The 18,137-nt window shown below is 35.5% G+C and overlaps 1 protein-coding gene across 6 annotated transcripts in view; it reads left to right on the forward strand.

The window, feature by feature from the left end:
- Nucleotides 1–18,137, forward strand: part of Qki (QKI, KH domain containing RNA binding) — a 116,179-nt gene that overhangs the window by 44,025 nt on the left and 54,017 nt on the right. For all 6 annotated transcript variants that reach the window (XM_021221680.1, XM_021221684.2, XM_021221685.2 and 3 more), the window contains exon 3: nt 6,178–6,294. In XM_021221680.1, the coding sequence (XP_021077339.1) occupies nt 6,178–6,294 (117 nt within the window). The remainder of the gene's footprint in view (nt 1–6,177; nt 6,295–18,137) is intronic.

Genomic DNA, 18,137 nt, shown 5'->3' on the forward strand with positions numbered 1-18,137 from the left:
AAAAAAAAAAAAGAAAAAAGACAGTCACCTGTCTTGCCCAGGTCTGATTTGAAAGGTTTCAGCATCTTACTGAGTGAAGATTTGCCTTAACTTAGGATATTTTAATTCATATGCCAATTTAAAGACTTGTTCCTAAGCCAGGTATGTTGATGCATACACACCCTTAATCTAAACAGTTGGTTGGCAAAGCAGGTGAACCTTTGATTTTGAGGCCACCCTAGTCTACTGAGTGAACCAGGATAGCCAGGGCTCTGAAGAAGAGAAACACTGTCTTTTAAAAAAAAAAGTCTTTTTAACTGCTTAGCAATTTTCCTTTGTAGTAGGAGTTAGGTTTAGTGTCTTTACTTGAATAGTTTGGTAAGAAGTCTTTTATTACATAGCATTTGGAATCATAGGACAGAAATATAAGTGTTTAGAAATGGCCAGTATATGAATGGTTTATTAAATGCTTCTTATGTTGTGTAAAGTTTTTCCAGGAGACCTTGGCTACTTAGCCAGAATTAATATGAATCTATAAGTGAGATAAGACACACTCATTCCCTAGAACCCTCCCAAGACATCTTGATATATTAATTTAGATATTTTTGACTAAAAAATTCAACCCTGGTAAGTATTTACCCACTAAGCTCCATTGTTAACTAGATTAGAGGTGACCATGTTTTGTTTTCTGCAACAAGTTCATATGTATTTCGGGAAATATTAAGAAAGCAGCAGCATCGCCTGCTATTCCCAGCTTTTCTCTTCCCCAGCAACCCCTGATGCCTCCACAGCTAGCCCCACGCAGCAGCTAATGACTGGTCAGTTGTGGTTCTCCTGCTGCGGAATCTGCTCACATCCTAGCCATCTGCCCCCTGTGGTCAGAGGTCCCAAATCCCAGTGACCCAAATCAAAACTTTAGAAGCTTATAATTAATAAGTCAGATTTAGATATTAATAAATTCTCAATTCACAAGCTGTCCACACAATAATTTCAGAGCCAATTGATAATGATACAAGCTGCCCAGCTAGATTAGACAAGTTATCCCAATTATTCTATCCTTTATGATATTCATAGCTATCTGTGGCTATTTAAAGCCACATGGAATCTGGAGGAATCTGGATCATCTTCCTCCCCCTCCCTCTTCCTTCCTCTCTTTCCTCCTGTCTCTGTTTCTGAAACTTTTAGCTCTGCCTCCTCTTTCCCTGTCCAATCACAGGCTTTCTTGTATTAATATTTAAATCAATTGAACAGGGAAAATTCTGTTATACACACACATATGCATTCTTTTGATTGTGTTTAATTTTTACTCTGTTGATTATGTGGTATAAAATGTAAGGGTTTGTAAAATAGCTACTTAAAATTATAGAAATGGTAGGTATAGGGCTAGTAGTAGAGTTCTTGTCTATCATGTGTGAGGCACTTGGTTTAATTTCCAGCAGTGCTAAGATAATACTCATGTTAATAATAATAAACAGGCTAGGTATTTATAAACACAATTTTTTGTATAAAAGAAACATATTTTTAAGTTTTTTTTCCTTTTAAGTATGTGTCTATGGGAGTTGGCGTTTGAACACATGTGAGTTCAGGTGACCTTAGATTCCAGAAGAGAAGGTCTGAGTCCCTGTTGCTGGAATTACAGATGGTTTGAGTATCCAGACCTTGGTGCTAAGAACCAGATTCAGGTACTGAAAGTCCCCTAGATTATCTCTAGCACAAAAATGCACCCCAAATTTTGCATGTTCTTTTATAACTTCAAAATCCAAAAATTTATAACTTTTTGATTCCAAAACTTTAAGCAGATATTACTGCCTAGTGATTATTTTTGTTTATTTGTTTGTTCGTTTGTGTTTTTTTTTTTTTGGCTTTTCGAAACAGGGTTTCTCTGTGTAGCCCTGTCTTTCCTGGATCTCACTCTGCAGACCAGGCTGGCCTCGAACTCAGAAATCCGCCTGCCTCTGCCTTCCAAGTGCTGGGATTACAGGCGTGCGCCACCACTGCCCGGCCCTGTCTAGTGATTCTTAAAACTGATACTGAGATACTTTTGGAAATTCAGGTTTTTAATCAGTCACTTGTTTGCATATGTCTTAGAAGGAGGTTTTGTTTTTAATTGTACTCCTTTAAGGAAACTCCTGGAGTTTTCACAGTTTATATTTTGTCACCAGGAAAAATCTTTGTATTTAAAATGTAGTGAGCAAAAATGAATAGCATTAGATATGATTGTTAAACCTTTAGAAACTAACATGCCACTTGGTAGAAATATAATTGGTAAGCTGGAGCAAAGGTCTGCTCTGTAGTTAAACAGTAAGGTTAATGAGTATCTTTTCTTTTTGTCTTTTTTTTTCTCTTCTCTTTCCCTTCTGTTGGCTTTTCAAGGTGCACTTAGCTGAGGGTGTTTGAAATGATTTTCTTTGAAAGCCTTTTGACATTGTTTTAATTGAATGAAGCTGCAGAACTGACATGATAAATCAATACAGAACGAGTTTTAATGCAAGGCACAGCACATTACCCTGAAAATTGTTTGCAGTAGAGAAAGCAACTGCTACAATGAAACTTTTTCATTCCTGCTTAAAACATTTTGAGAAGAATAACCTTGACAATTCCAGTTGTGTTATAGTACTTATGGTATGCTCTTCAGCACACTTGAACTGTTTGTTGGCTCATGGATACAGTAGTAGTTTGGTTTTTAGGGTTAAGAAAATTTTATCTGTCACGGACTCTATTTGTATTATCTGCTTTAAAAGTAATTTTAATGTAAGTAATAGTTGTAAGAATTAAATTTTCTCACTATAGTCTTATGGCTATAGTTAAAGCAAAAGATGCGTATGCCAGAAGAGTAGGATATGCCTTTTTTTCAGTGGACACATGATAGGGTAGACTAACTGGCTTGATAAATGATGTGGGTAAAGCTTCCTGAATTGTTAATCAACTTGCTAAAATGTTTTCATAGGGGCTGGGAAGATGGCTAAGTACGTAAAATGCTTGCTGTACAAGTATAAGGACCTAAGTTTGAACTCCCGGAACCATGTACAGTTGTAGCAAAACCTCCTATCTTTAACCCAGTACTTCTACAGGGAGGTAGGAGGCAGAGACGAGTCCTTTGACGATAAGTCTCAGACGATAAGTCTCCTGGTATACAGAGTTGCAAATAGCAAAGATACCCTGTCTTAGTTTGGAAGATAACTGACACCCAAAGTTGTCTTCTGACTTTTACATTTGACACTTTTATACACACATATGATGTGCCTATACACAAACACCTTCCCCTACAAATGTACTCGGATAGACAGGTAAAACATGTTTCTATTCATCATGCATTTTTAGACTATTTTCCTATGTTTGATATATAATTTTTTTAAAAAATTAAGAACTTTATTTTTAAAGAACTTGCAAATTAAAAAAATTCATATCTATCTAATTTAGCCAGAACCAAAGTGTATATCTCAGTAAACTTGTATACAGTTAGAATACCCATTTTGAATCCATGGAGTACTTTCACATGATTGGGTCAAAGATCTGGTGAGTGTACAGCTGTTATTGAGGAATATCTGGCAGAACTGCTGTTTTTCAGAAGGGTGCTTGCAGACTTTTGAGCAAGGAAACTTGGCTCTCTTTCTTAAACTACTCACATCTGTTAAGTTACTTGTTAGCAACTCTTGAATACATGATTTGTTAATTCAGTTTGAAATTGTAAGGCCATTCCTTGTTCCATTGAAGCATACCACAACTAAACAAAGTACGTGATGGAGTAAGAAGGTGACTGTCCAGGTTGTTTTAGAGGAATAGGTATAGGAGTATATAGACTCTAATAAAAATGAGGAACTTAGAGATGAGCAGGAAGGGCTTTCTGGGGATGAACTTGGGGCCATCTATGATTGATTTCTTGTGATGTTTCTTCTCTCTCTACCACTACTCTGTTAATTCTGAATGTACTCAGAAAAAGGACAGCATTTAAAAAGTTATACAGAGCCACAGGTATTTAATGTCTACTGAGAGAGACGACAATCACTCCTTCCCAGAGATGTTCTTCTTAATTAGCTACCCAATACTAATATTAAATGGTCAGCCCTGAAAAAGTACAAATGAGCACTAAGTGGAACCAGCACAGAGAGCCAGGGGTGGGGTGGGGTAAGCCATGGATTTGAGACTGGGGGCACACAGGAGTTGGGGTGATAATGTTCTCGTGAATTTAAAAGATTTAAAAATTACAGTGGGTTTTAAAGCATGCAGCTTCAAGGAAAGTGAGCAGGTATGTAACTTCCATGATAATATGAAAAAGAAAATAAATATATATCCTGGTATGTTAATTTTCCCTTGCCATGAGAAAGGGAGGTCACAGAAAGGTAATAGAAAGCACATATTAGTAAGAAAGTAGATAAAAATCATGTACTGCAAATAGGGTTAGTTAAATCACAAAGATTGATAGATTGAGAAAAAAATTCATTTGATAACTGATTATAGAAATCTAATTAAAATACAAAGAAAAAATAAAAATAATATAGTCAAATATACAGTATGAAGAGTCAATCAAAAATTTAATGTAAGATTAGTGGCAGAAAGCTAATAATACATTTTAAAGAAAGAAAAGCAAAATAAAAGTAGAAGCTTAGATATAGCTTCGTGATAGAATACTTGTTAATATAGTTGAGGCCCCAACTGCATCTCTAGCACAAGAATAAACAGCAGGCCCAGTCATAGTAGACTTTACCTCATCTTTAATCACCCACTTAATATTTATAAAAGTGTGACTGGGAACAATTATGGAGATGGCTCAGTAGGAAAAGGGCTCACAAAAGCATATGGATCTGAGTTTGACTCTTTAATACCTTTATCAAAGCCACATGTGGTAGCAGTTAGACTGAGACAGTTAGATCCTGACCCATCAGCCTAGGTGAATCTGAGCTTTGGATTCAGTCAGTGACCATGTCAGAGGAAATAAGGTAGAGAGCAATAGAGGATACCTAGCCGTGCCTCCACATGTGCATGCATAGGTGAGTGCGCGCGCGCGCACACACACACACACACACACACACACACACACACACACACACACACACAGAGTTTATTTTTAATTGACTATATCCGGTGTTGAACACATCTGAACAAATATTCAAAGTTAATAATTCCAGTGGGATTGGTCTCAATGCATACTCTAAAGGGTATCTAAAATATTAGTGAAATAATGCAGGAATGGAAGATGGCAGGGAATAGCTAAGATACTATTGATACACCCACCAATTAATCTAGAAGGATATAGCAAGAATAAATAGATTAATGGAATAGAATGCCCCAAACACTGATCTATGTGTACTTGTGCACAGTTTATGGTATGTTCTCAGAAGTGTGTTGTCTTGACATTTGTTGTGTGAACAGCACATAAAAAAGTATAGATACAGGTTGGTTATTCATCAGATACGGAATATTTAAGGTGTGTGTGAGGCTAATACAAGTGTAACATTGCATCATATTCACAGCAAACTAGCTTTTAACCAGTGAGTAGATGTATGCTCTTCCTAGTGACCTTTAAAATTGTGTAAATTTGAACAATGGGAGTTTCTGTTAAAAGATGCTGAGGCTTTGTTTATACAATTACTTTTGTTATTGCCTTTTTTCATAGAAAGTGTAGATTCCTTTCCTAATCTTTTAGAACTATAAGTTAAAATAGGAGTGGAAAAAAGAAAAGCAAATAAGGATACATAAGATTAAGAAATGTCATTTAAAAAGTATGCTGAAGAGTTGTATAATTAGCACAGGGTAGAATCCTAGTTTGAGTGGTAATGCACTAGTACCAATGTTAAATTGTCACACAGTTGTATCTGGAGACAGAATTTTTCTTGCTATGAACATAAAACAGAACTCTTCTAGCTATTCTTATGAAAGGACTTTTATTTTGTAGAAGGATTCATGGTGTGCATGGTGTTGTGTTAATTCTTTACTCTGGCTGAGATTCTGTGTTGATAGACAACTCAATAAAATGCCTTTATTTAGCTAGATCATTCTTTATAGTTTGCATTAATACATAATGAAAATTCTGTGTAAAACAATGATTTACATCCACTTGTCAAGAAATTAATGAGTTCTAGGTTTTACTTCTTGGTTCAAGTTTAAAGATGACTGAGTGAACAAACGCATATGTATGCTTTCAAATAACTTTGATGTAACTTTGATCAAGTGAATAATTTATATTATCTTTCCCCACAGTTTAATTTTGTTGGGAGAATCCTTGGACCTAGAGGACTTACAGCTAAACAACTTGAAGCAGAAACGGGATGTAAAATAATGGTCCGAGGCAAAGGCTCAATGAGGGATAAAAAGAAGGTAAGTCCTTGATTACAGTCATGTCTTCCTGTGAGTGATTTTTTGCCTGTTAGTAATTATCTTAGGGTTTCTACTGCTGTGAGGAAACACCATGACCAAAAAGCAAGTTAGGGAACTTATACTTGTGCAGGGCAGGAACCTGTAGGCATAGAGGTCATGGGGATGTTCTGCTTACTGGCTTGCTTCCCGTGGTTTGCTCAGCCCGCTTTCTAAGAAAACCCAGGACCACCTGCTCAGGGATGGTACACCCACTGCGGATTGGGCCCTCTACCACTGATAAATAATTGAGAAAATTCCTACCTCAACTGCGGCTGTTTCCTCTCTGATGACAAGTTTGTGTTGACACACAACATTAGCTAGTACAATCAAGTTCCATATCTCGTAGATGTTAGGCATAATCCAAAATCTTTATGATTTTAAGTAAGAACTTTGGAACCATTTTTTTTTTTTAAAGATTTATTTATTTATTATATGTAAGTACACTGCAGTTGTCTCCAGACACTCCAGAAGAGGGCATCAGATCTTGTTATGGATGGTTGTAAGCCACCATGTGGTTGCTGGGATTTGAACTCTGGACCTTCAGAAGAGCAGTCGGGTGCTCTTACCCACTGAGCCATCTCACCAGCCCTGGAACCATTTTAAGACATTATCCTAGTTGTTTTTTTTTTTTTTTTTTTTTTTTGCTTATTATAATTCAAGAACTGAAGTATCTGTCACTCCAGCATGATAACATGCTATGCCACTTATAATTTAGAACAACCTAAAAGAATTTGACTACCATATGTAAAAATATGGAACTAAAACTTGGGGGAAGACAGTGGCATCTTGTTTTTGTGAATGAGGCTTGAGTTATGCTGAACAAGTACTCTACCACAGAGTTATCATCACCAGGTCTTTAGGTTTTAGATGGGATCTCATATCCCCAGCAACATCCTCTTTTACACATTTAAAGAAAAAAATTTGAGATGATACCTTGATAAGTCACCCAGACTGACTTTTTAAGCTTTTTATCATCTTTTGTTTGTTTGTTTGTTTGTTTGTTTGTTTGTTTTCTTTTCCTTTTTCGGATAGCTGAGGTTGTAGACATAAAACTGCGTTCAATCCCTAAAATGTTTATTTTGATAAACCCTAAGTGAGATTGACCAGGTGAGTTGGGGTAGTTAGTTTTAGCGATATTTTTTTCTTGATTAAAAGTGGTTTTCTAGACATCTTAAATGAATCTGCTCTGTAGTTTTAACTCCTACTGCCATTTCAACTTGATTATTGTTACTGTTACTATTACTACTATTACTATAAATTATAATTATTTTGTCTGTATGATCAGGAAAGGGAGGGAAAGGAGAGAAAACATGTGGGAATTGTTTTGTCAGTTTATAATCAATCCATTGATGCTGAACTATTTGCTTTAAATATTGTTAGGAAGATTTTATTTGCTTTTCATCCAGAATATTATAAGGTACATTGTTTTAAAATTTCCATCTTTGAAAAAAAAAGATTTTAAATCCTATGAATTTACTACTATTTATTAAAATTGTTACTCTTAAGGGTGATTTTTTTTCTTTTTTTTTATTAACACTTTTTTTTTTAAAGAGCTATCAGATGGTAAATCTGGGGTCAGTTTATTCAATTTATGTTAGGAGACTTTATGGAATTTTCAGAAAACAACAACAACAAAACCAACCAGCCACCAACATATTGTGACTTTGTTGTGATGAGTGTGTTACCTGAGCTTCACAAGCTGACTTCAACTGCCCCTCTGTTTAGCACAGAGAATGGATAGCTAGGAGATTTGCAGCAAAGTCTTTCATTATATCTTTAAATAGAACCTTTTATATAGTTTATAGATATTTTTTGTGGGAATTATGTTTTCCTTAGAACATCTTTAGATGTATTTAATTTTTTATAAACGAAAACTTTAAGCATTCAGAAATAGGTGTGTTGTAATCTGGAATTTTAGCTTTCACTAGTGAGTGACCATAGGGTGGTGACAATGGCCTTGAACAGTACTGATATAGTTGCTTAAGAACATTGAATGCAGTTTTGACAATTTAAGATACACCAGTCTTTACCAAAAACGTGGTTTATGTCCACTAGTTAAGAAATGTTAAGAAATTATTGCTACTCCTTTTTAAGTTGCTATTAATATGGGTTGAATTCATTAATGTAACTCGGGGACATACAATACTCAACAGGTGAGAATTAGAAATTTGGAATTGTGTTTTTTAGATTTGAGCAAAGAATATTTTTTCCTGTCTTAGGCACAGCAGAATGATAAAGAGTGAGCATTACTCAGATTGCTTAGGTTAGAACCTAATTCCGCCTTGTATAGCATTGTGGTGAGGGCTAAATGAATTGTAAGTGCAAAGCACTTAGAACAAGACTATGGATATGAGCAAGTACTCACAGGATAATGACAATAAATTTTATTTTAAACTACAGGCTAGAGGCAGTGTTTATGTAATGTGAGACTACTACAATTATTTTACTTTTGTAAATGATAGTATTTCCTGTCGTCTCGCTATTTTACTTCTGAGGATAACAAGTCATTGTAAGATTTTTCTCTATTGTTGGGAGTTTCTGATTTTTAACCTTACTGGTAAACAGTTCCCACATTTTATTTTCTCCTGTTGTCTATTGAGATATGAAACTTTTGAGATTATAAATGTTCTATGTGTATATATGTTGTATATATAATATATATTATATATCACATGTACCATACATATACAGAATAAACATATGTATATATTATACACATGTAGAACACAATAGTAAAATAAATGAAAACACCTGAAAATGAATTGAGCTGCAGAATACATTTTCAGTGTTGTTAAAATGCTAGATTGACTTGTTAACTTGAATTGCTTCTCTGCGACTAATATTTCCTACATCCTTGTTAATTGCTTTCTGCCTTATGTATTGTGTCAGAGTCTCTCATTTGAATTCTCCACCTTATATTTGATTCATGGTCTCCTAGTTGTTGGCAGAAGCTAGTACCTGAATAGTTCCAGATATTCTCTGTCTTCATTTCTTGTGTATTAGGATTATAGGTGGATCTTATACCCACATGACTTTTACATGGCTTCTGAAGATCTAAACTGTTCCTCATTCTTGAATAGCAAGTATTTTACCCTCTGAGCCTTCTTTCCCAACCCTGATGTGCTTTCTAGACTGTTGATAATGAAGTGAAAAGGGAAGGTGTTTTCATTTGGTACTTGTCTGTTTGGTAAACAACATAAAGAACAGGTAAGTACTGACATAAATAATAATATAAAAAGAATGATAAATATGTTTTAATAGTTACAAAGGAAATTTGCCTAGCTTTATTCCTGTTATCTATATATGCTAAAATACTAACAAAGGTAGAGAAACAACCTTAGTTTCCTTACTCCTTCATGTACTTTGAACAAAAATGTTTCATTAAAAATACTGTTTGTTGACTGAATCCTTCACTAAACACAACACATACTGTCTTTTATAGACTTTACTTGCTATTTAGTAAATACTTGTCATTGAATAAGCATTAGAAATATACGCACAAATGATTAGCCCTGTAGTTCAAGTCATAAGAGAATAGTGTAGACGTGCCTCCCCTTGGCTCCCTGAAGAAGGTTTGACAAATAGTGATGCTTGCAAGCTCTGTGTGCTTTTCATATTCCTGGAAGATAGATAGTAGCATGTAATTCTAAGATGCTAGTTTGAGCATGTGAGTTAATATCTCTATTTTATTTCCTTTTTCTTACTTTGCTAATAATTCATTGTAATTGTTCTTACCAGCACTGATTTTTGTTTTGTTGTAAAATTCAAGTAGCCTCCGGGACTACTACTTAACAGAAAACATGGGCAGGAACTGATAGAACTTAGAATGCTCTCAGGAATGTCTTGTCTGTCCTGGGCAGCATATGGATGGCAGTGTTTCTGTAGCTGAGCATGTTTGTGGTAACAGCATTGTTAGAAAATATGTTACAAGTGAAAATGAGCTACTTTATCTTAATTTTGACCAATTTATTTTATATACTTTGCATTAACTTCTCGCAATATTTGACACATTTTTTTCAACTAATCTTGGTTTTATCATTTGCATTTTGTATGTGAGAAAATTTTTGTCAGGGAGTTTGAATGGTTTGCCAGAAAAGTGGTAGTCAGAACTTGAAACAAAGCCTACATTGTGTCATTTGATGTTTCGCATTTTACTCTAAGGTGTTTCCAACAGTCACTACCATAGAAATGCTGCAACAAAGGAACTTAGGAAGTCAGTTGAGGGTTTTATTGCATTCTTTTTTGCTTTCTTTTTCATAGGTGACAGTATTTTTTCATACTGTCAGACCACTCAGTACCCCTGATATTAGGTGTCTAGGGACTTCTGTCACTCATAATCAATAGTCATGTATCTAGGGAGCACTTGCTTTAATTTGAGCACTATTTGGAGATTATATCAGATTGCAGAAGTTATAGGAGTGAACTCCACTGCAGAAACCAAGCACAGCCCACCCGTGGCTTCTGTTCAGCTCTATGGCATTCTTCTAATCTCCCTCTCAAGTCTGATTTAGAGTGACCAACTCAGAGTATCATTTTACTTAGGGTAGCTTGTTTGCTATTAAAAGATGTTGAAGGGATACATATGAACAGAACAGCCTTATAGAATGAGACATGGGGAAAGGTAGGCTTTCTTTTCTTCTGGGAGTGCCATGTTCCTGGGTTTTCTAGTTGTTGAGCTTCTTATGAGTTTTTATGAAGCTTCACTGGGGAAAAACAATTGGTGACATCATTGGCCATTGGTGATAAGGTCATATCTATCTATCTATCTATCTATCTATCTATCTATCTATCTATCTATCTATCTATCTATCGGGAGTACACGGTCACTTTCTTCAGACATACCAGAATGGTTGTGAGCCACCATGTGGTTCTGGGAATTGAACTCAGGACCTGGAAGAACAGTCTGCTCTTTAACTACTGAGCCATCTCTCCAGCCTGATAACTAACCTTTCATTCCATTTCCTATCCTATTTCTGGAAACTAGAAAACGTCGACCTTTTCAATTAAAATGATGTTGGTTTCCATGAGAATCCACTCATATGCTGGGACTGTCCCATAACCTTTAGTTATCAATTACCCCATTAGTATATAAAGATACTAAATGAGAGCTGTGTTGCTAGGAAATGAAGAACACATACACTCATAATGAATCACAGTATCATATCCAAATTATTACTCATCTGAAAACTTCTAATGGTGGATTAAAAAATGATATAATCAAATGTATAGTGGGGATAGGATCCAATATAAACATGAAATTCACTTATGTTTTGTGTATACCTTTCACATAGACCTTTAGTGTGTACAGTTTTATGCTGTTTACTTGTGTTTTGTTTTGTTTGTTTTTTGACTACCACCTAACATGTTGGCAGTTACAAAATTTTCTATTTATACCATGTCAACACTCAAAAATATTTTAGGTATTTTGAAGTACTTGATAATAACTTCAAACTAGGGAAACTCAACTTATGCAGTAATTCCCTTGATATTCAGAATCCTTCCTCAAGGACTTAAGTTTTAAGTTTCCTAATAGAAAATTGTGTTCTTGTACAGATTCCATAATACTAGTTTTAAATCATAGAACACAACTGTCTTTTGTATATAACTAGGTACTTTGAAATTCTGTGGAATGACAGTTATTCTATAGCAAAAGAAGTCTACATCCAAAAAGGAAGTCTTGGTGGGAACATATTTTTTAAGATTTCTATTATCCGTCTATACATCTGTGGCTTCTTTTCTATTATAAACTGGAGGGAACAAAGAGTCCAAGCCTGTGAATTCCTGCCTTACACTTCATCCTGTTTAGTCAAACCCTCCCATGGTTGAGTGTTTAGAGTTGATGAAGCTAGTTAGTTAAGGTTGTCCTACAGGAGTTTGCAAACTCAGCTCAGTGTGAAGGAGGCTGTATGGTAGGCCTGCCTGTCTTCTAGGACTGCTAATAGTGGTGGCTCATAGCACCAGCCTGTATTACTGTATGCAGTACCTGACTCGGGCTGTGTGTCACCCCCAGGAGCTAGTGAGTAGCACTGTTCTGTCTCACAGGATTTGAGGTTTAACAGGCTATAATAATGTATTAATTTCTCTGTATTGAGAAAAATACTGCTCTAAATAGAAGACCATCTATCTCCTTGGGCAAATTCATCTGCACCATGCCATTTTCTTTGGAATGTGGGCTTTCAAGTCAAAATCCACAGAAAACTGGTATAAGCTTTAATTTTTAAAGTTAACTTTAGCTTTTTTTTTTAAAAAAATGTATATTTGACTGTTTTGTTTTTTGTAGAGCTGTGCTTTTTAAAAAAACTAAGGAAGGTAGAGTATTTTGTGTGACTATGACAGGGGTATATTATGTATTAGAAAACATGGTATGATTTTTGAATTTTCTCTCAAAGTGTTTAGTATAAGATCATTTTAAAAATAACATTCTTAAAGAGTCATATGAAATTGACTCATGAAATATTTTCTTACATAAGCAATTTATTAGATTCACTAACTTTCTTCTGCTTTTTATTTAACTTGTTTTGTAAATATATAATACTGTATGAGAATTGGAAAGTGCCATATGAACTTGAGTCATTGTTGCTAAGATTGGCAAGCTGAATTGGGTCTCTGGGACTCTCATGGTGAAAGAAAGAACTGATTCTGACCTCCACATATGGGCACATTCATAACACATATAAACAAAAGCACTAAATATAATTAAAAACCAAAACCATTATTCTAGAAACTGCTTCTGACAGTGTGGGATGTTTTCTAGATTGTTCAAATAATTGTTCATATGTATCTTTTATAGACAGTAAAGTGATCATGGTAATTCATAGTTTTAGATTTCTCTACAATATTACAATCTGTCTTTTGGTATTTTACCAAGTAGTTGAGCTATAGGCTAAGGGATGTGAGAGTATCTCTATATGAAATTATAAGTAATATTAACAGTATGCACAATCTAAAATTTCCTCCATTTTTTTAGGGGTCTAAGGGTTGGGGGGCTCCCCCCATTTATTTATTTATTTAAAACTTTTTTAAAAAATGGACAGTTATAATTGTTATAACATTTTGAAGGAGATAAATTAGTTTAGTTTAGGATTACTATATTACTTCCATTAGTTCTCAAGAAATCTTATGGATTTTGCTAGTTACATTTTCATGATGGATTAACATTTGTCTCTATCTCAGTGGCCTTAACAGCTAGCTAGTGGCACAATTATCTTAACACAAAGACAGCTCCAAAGAACTTGTTTTATTGATTCTGTTGAATACTCAGTTCTTGGTAAATTATACCTTAAGCACAGGTATGAATTTTTTAAACATCTTTTTATTGTGGAAAAAATTGAAACAGCAGGACAATCAGCTGCCTAATGGACTGTTATTTGTCTACCAACCATACCATACCACCACCACTACTTCTTTCAGGAGGGTACTTCTCATTGCCTTTTCTCCCCACTCCATGTTAGGTTATTTGAGGACTAAATTCTGGACATAAAAGTTTTTACTTTAAATATTGTATTAGGTAGCTTTAAAATAGACTCAATAATAGTAATATGTTAATTTTCCTTATATCACCAAATATATACTTAATACTCAAAGTTCATATCCCATAAATGTTCTTTTTAAAATGCTTGTTGATGTTAGGTATGTTACCTTTTAAAACCAGCATTACACAGGCAGAGAGGCATGCAGATCTCTCAGTTGGAGGACAGTCTGGTCTGCACAGTGAGATCCTACTTCAAACAAAACAACCCCCCCACAAATCCATAAATCACATGCATTTGAATGCCATTTCCATTATGATTGATTGATACAGCCCTTAAGCTTGTATCTCTCAACTTAATGGGTTTTGACCTTTTTGGCAAACCTCTATCTTCAAATATGTCGCAAATCATAACAGTAGAAAAATTATAGTTTTGAAGTAGTAAAGAAATAATTTCATGGATGGGGGTCACCACAACATGAGAAACTGTATTAAAGGGCTGCAGTGCCAGGAAGGTTGAGAAACACTGTCTTAAGCCATTCCTTCACTCAGCTCCATTTTCCCTGCCTGCTGTTCATAAAAAGACCTTATAAAAAGGACCTTGCATTTTAAAATCATTTATTTGATTTATTGGAGTGCTGCTGGGGAATGTATCCAAGATGTCTTATCTACCACTAAGCTATACTTAATTGTAAATTCTTTTTTTTTTTTGGGGGGGGGGTTAGACAGGGTTTCTCTGTGTAGCCCTGGCTGTCCTGGAAACTCACTCTGTTGCCCAGGCTGGCCTCGAACTCAGAAATCTGCCTGTCTGTGCCTCCCAAGTGCTGGGATTAAAGGCATGCGCCACCACTGCCCAGCGCAAATTCTTTTAAAAGCAGAAATGGGGTGAAACCTTACTAAGAAGGATGAGTGATACAGGTAAGAAGGTAATGGTATATTTTCTTAAGAGTGAGTGGCAGGTGGAGCAGAGGAGGAAGGAACAGCACCTTTTTGTAAAGAACTGTTAATTTGTTCTGAAAATTCAGTGGCTGGTTACATTTTCATGGTAGCATTTTACATAGCTGTCACATATATTGGATATTTATAGTGAGAAGAGTGTTACTGGTCTTCATTTTTGTTCCATATATTAAGTCTGATTTCACTATGATGTAAGCAAGTACTGATTATTTTCTCAATTTTTTCTTTATGCAAAACAGGTCCTATTTTTTACTAGCAAGATAAGAGTTTTTATGTTAAAAGTTTGAATAAAGGCTCAGTTTTGTATTCACTAGCTCTTACATAGTGAATTGGTTCTCAGAAATGCTCTAAAGGTGAAGAACAAGGCTTGCTTTTCTTTTCCTTATCACTGTGAATGCATATTAACAGTTGTGATGTGTTTCGGTTCATTGTATGTTGTTTTTTTTCCCCTCCTTGATGTAAAATGATTCATTTGTCCCATGCTAAGATAAAACAATCTTGGTAACAGGAAAAACACCACTGCTGCTGATATTGACAATGAAAGCAATTTTACCCCATTATTCTTTTTAGAATACATCTGCCTATATGTATAAATCAGTATCCCTTAAAATACTCAGAATAGTAGTAATTATTAACATCATGTAAGTTCACAGAGAAATTTATTTGTTGTACTTGGTTTCATGTTTTAGGAACTGCTTAAGCTAGTGTCTTGATTTATGCTTTAAAATACTCATGTGCTTTCAAAATCAAATCTATTGGGAAATTTTAAGAGAAATTTTGCTTTTAACCTGTTTACCTATTCTGTCTGCATTGGGCAGATTTTCACATTTGAATTTTTCTTTAATTTTATTTTGTAAAAATACATGTATGGGAGTGGGGTATAGGCACCATGTTCATGTGGTAGTCTGAGGACATCTTGCTAGACTTGTTTCTCTACTTTCACCTTGTGAGACCTAGAGAATGAACCCAGGTTCCCAGACTTGGCAGCAGATCCTTGTATCCACTGAGCCACCTTACTAACCTAGTCCTTTCATCCTCCTCCTTGTCCCGTGTTTAGTTATGGAATAGTCAGGAGCCCAGGTGTATAATTTCCTTCTGGTTCCATAGATTACAATATACTCAGTATTTTCTACACCTTACTTTGACTTCACACCATTGTTTGACACCCTGAACACATCTATGTAGATAGCCGTTTCTTTTAATAACTACATCAGATTCACTTGTGGTATGTCACCACTCAATTACATCTAATCTCCTGCAGTTAAACATACAAACAATGGTCTACTGTATATCTTTTGTGCTTGTCGTATATTCAGAAAATAATTATAAAAAAGGAAAATTTGATATATATATATTATTTATTTGATCTCTCTTATATATATACACACACATACACACATTGCATCAGCAACAGAATTAAACTTCTGTGTGTTATTAGGAGACTTAGCATCTTTTTCAGGCATCAGGGGAAAGCTAATTATATATAATTATGCCTTAGATTGGGTAAGTTTTGACTTTCTCAGAGAATTCTTAGTTAAAAAAGGCTGTACTTTCTTTTGTGCTTTATATTTCTTATTTCTGCCTTACCACAATCCACAGGCTCCTTTATTGGTTACTTTTTAAAAGTAATATTTTATATTTGGGGGGGCAATTTTATATAAGTATATAATTTGGTCTTATTGGCTCCAAATTATCTTTTTACGTAGCCTAGTTCTTTTACCACATCCCCTTTGCACTTTAATGTCACTCTTTAAAAACTGTATTTTTATATACATGAATGTTTTGCCTTCATGTATGTCTGTGCACCTTGTGTGAGCCTCGTATAAAAAACGGCGTGTGTCAGATTCTCAAACTGGAATTCTGGACACAATGGTGAGTCTCCAGGTGAGTGCTGAGAATTGAGCTCAAGTCCTGGAAAAACATCTCTTAACCACCTAGCCATTTCTCCAACTCTTCCTTCCCCCTTTAAATGACTCACTGAGGTGAAGTAGTGGTGCCTGCATGTCATGGGTGTGATTTCATCCACAGGTGTTTGGGCAACCTAACCAGTGGGCTGAGTTTCTCATTTATTGATGTGTGTGTGTGTGTGTGTGTGTGTGTGTGTGTGTGTGTGTGTGTGTGTGTGTGTGTGTGTGTGTGTGTGTGTGTGTGTGAGAGAGAGAGAGAGAGAGAGAGAGAGAGAGAAGTGTAGTGCTGATTATCATTGAACTCAAAGAGATTCACCTCCAGTGCCACCTCACTGGGCCTATTGAAAATTTTGACAAGATGAATTAGTGAGTGGGAATAGTTAAAAGGATTTTTCTCATTTAAGTGGGTTTCTACGTCAAATATGCTTGAATAATAGTATTCAGCTATATATTCAGTTGATACGGAACTGAGGCTGTCCAATTCTACTGCTACCTAATTTGGCTTAGAAACTGATTAGGCTAGTTAGCCTTAACCATTTTTATGGTAAAAAAAATGACATTTCTGTTCATAATGCTATAGAGGATTGTTACTTAGTTCTTATTACCTTGTAGTTAATACCATCTTTTTTTTTGTTATTTAAACAATTTTTTATTAGATACTTTCTTCATTTACAATTCAAATGCTATCGCAAAAGTCCCTTATACCCTCCCTCTGCCATGCTCCCCAACCCACCCACTCCCACTTCCTGGCCCTGGCTTTCCCCTGTATTGAGGCATATAATCTTTGCAAGACCAAGGGCCTCTCCTCCCAATGATGGCCGAATAGGTCCTGCTACATATGCAGCTAGAGACAAGAGCTAAGGGGGTACTGGTTAGTTCATATTGATGTTCCTCCTATAGGGTTACAGACCCCTTCAGCTCCTTGGGTACTTTCTCTAGTTCCTCCATTGGGGGCCCTGTGTTCCATCCTATAGATAACTGTGAGCATCCACTTCTGTATTTGCCAGGCACTGGGATAGCCTCACAATAGACAGCTATATTAGGGTCTTTTCAGCAAAATCTTGTTGGCATGTGCAATAGTGTCTGCATTTGGTGGTTGATTATGGTATGGATTCCCAGATGGGGCAGTCTCTGCATGGTCCTTCCTTCTGTCTCAGCTCCAAACTTTGTCTCTGTAACTCCTTCCATGGGTATTTATTTCCCCATTTTAAGTAGAGATGAAGTATACACACTTCGGTCTTCCTTCTTCTTGAGTTTCATGTGTTTTGCAAATTGTATCTTGGGTATTCTAAGTTTCTGGGCTAATATCCACTTTCAGTGAGTGCATATCATGTGAGTTCTTTTGTATTTGGGTTACCTTACTCAGGATGATACCTTCCAGATCCATCCATTTGCCTAAGAATTTCATAAATTGATTGTTTTTAATAGAGTTGTACCATTGTGTAAATGTACTACATTTTCTGTATCCATTC

The sequence above is a fragment of the Mus pahari genome, chromosome 21, assembly GCF_900095145.1.
Source record: "Mus pahari chromosome 21, PAHARI_EIJ_v1.1, whole genome shotgun sequence".
In the NCBI taxonomy this organism is placed as follows: domain Eukaryota; kingdom Metazoa; phylum Chordata; class Mammalia; order Rodentia; family Muridae; genus Mus; species Mus pahari.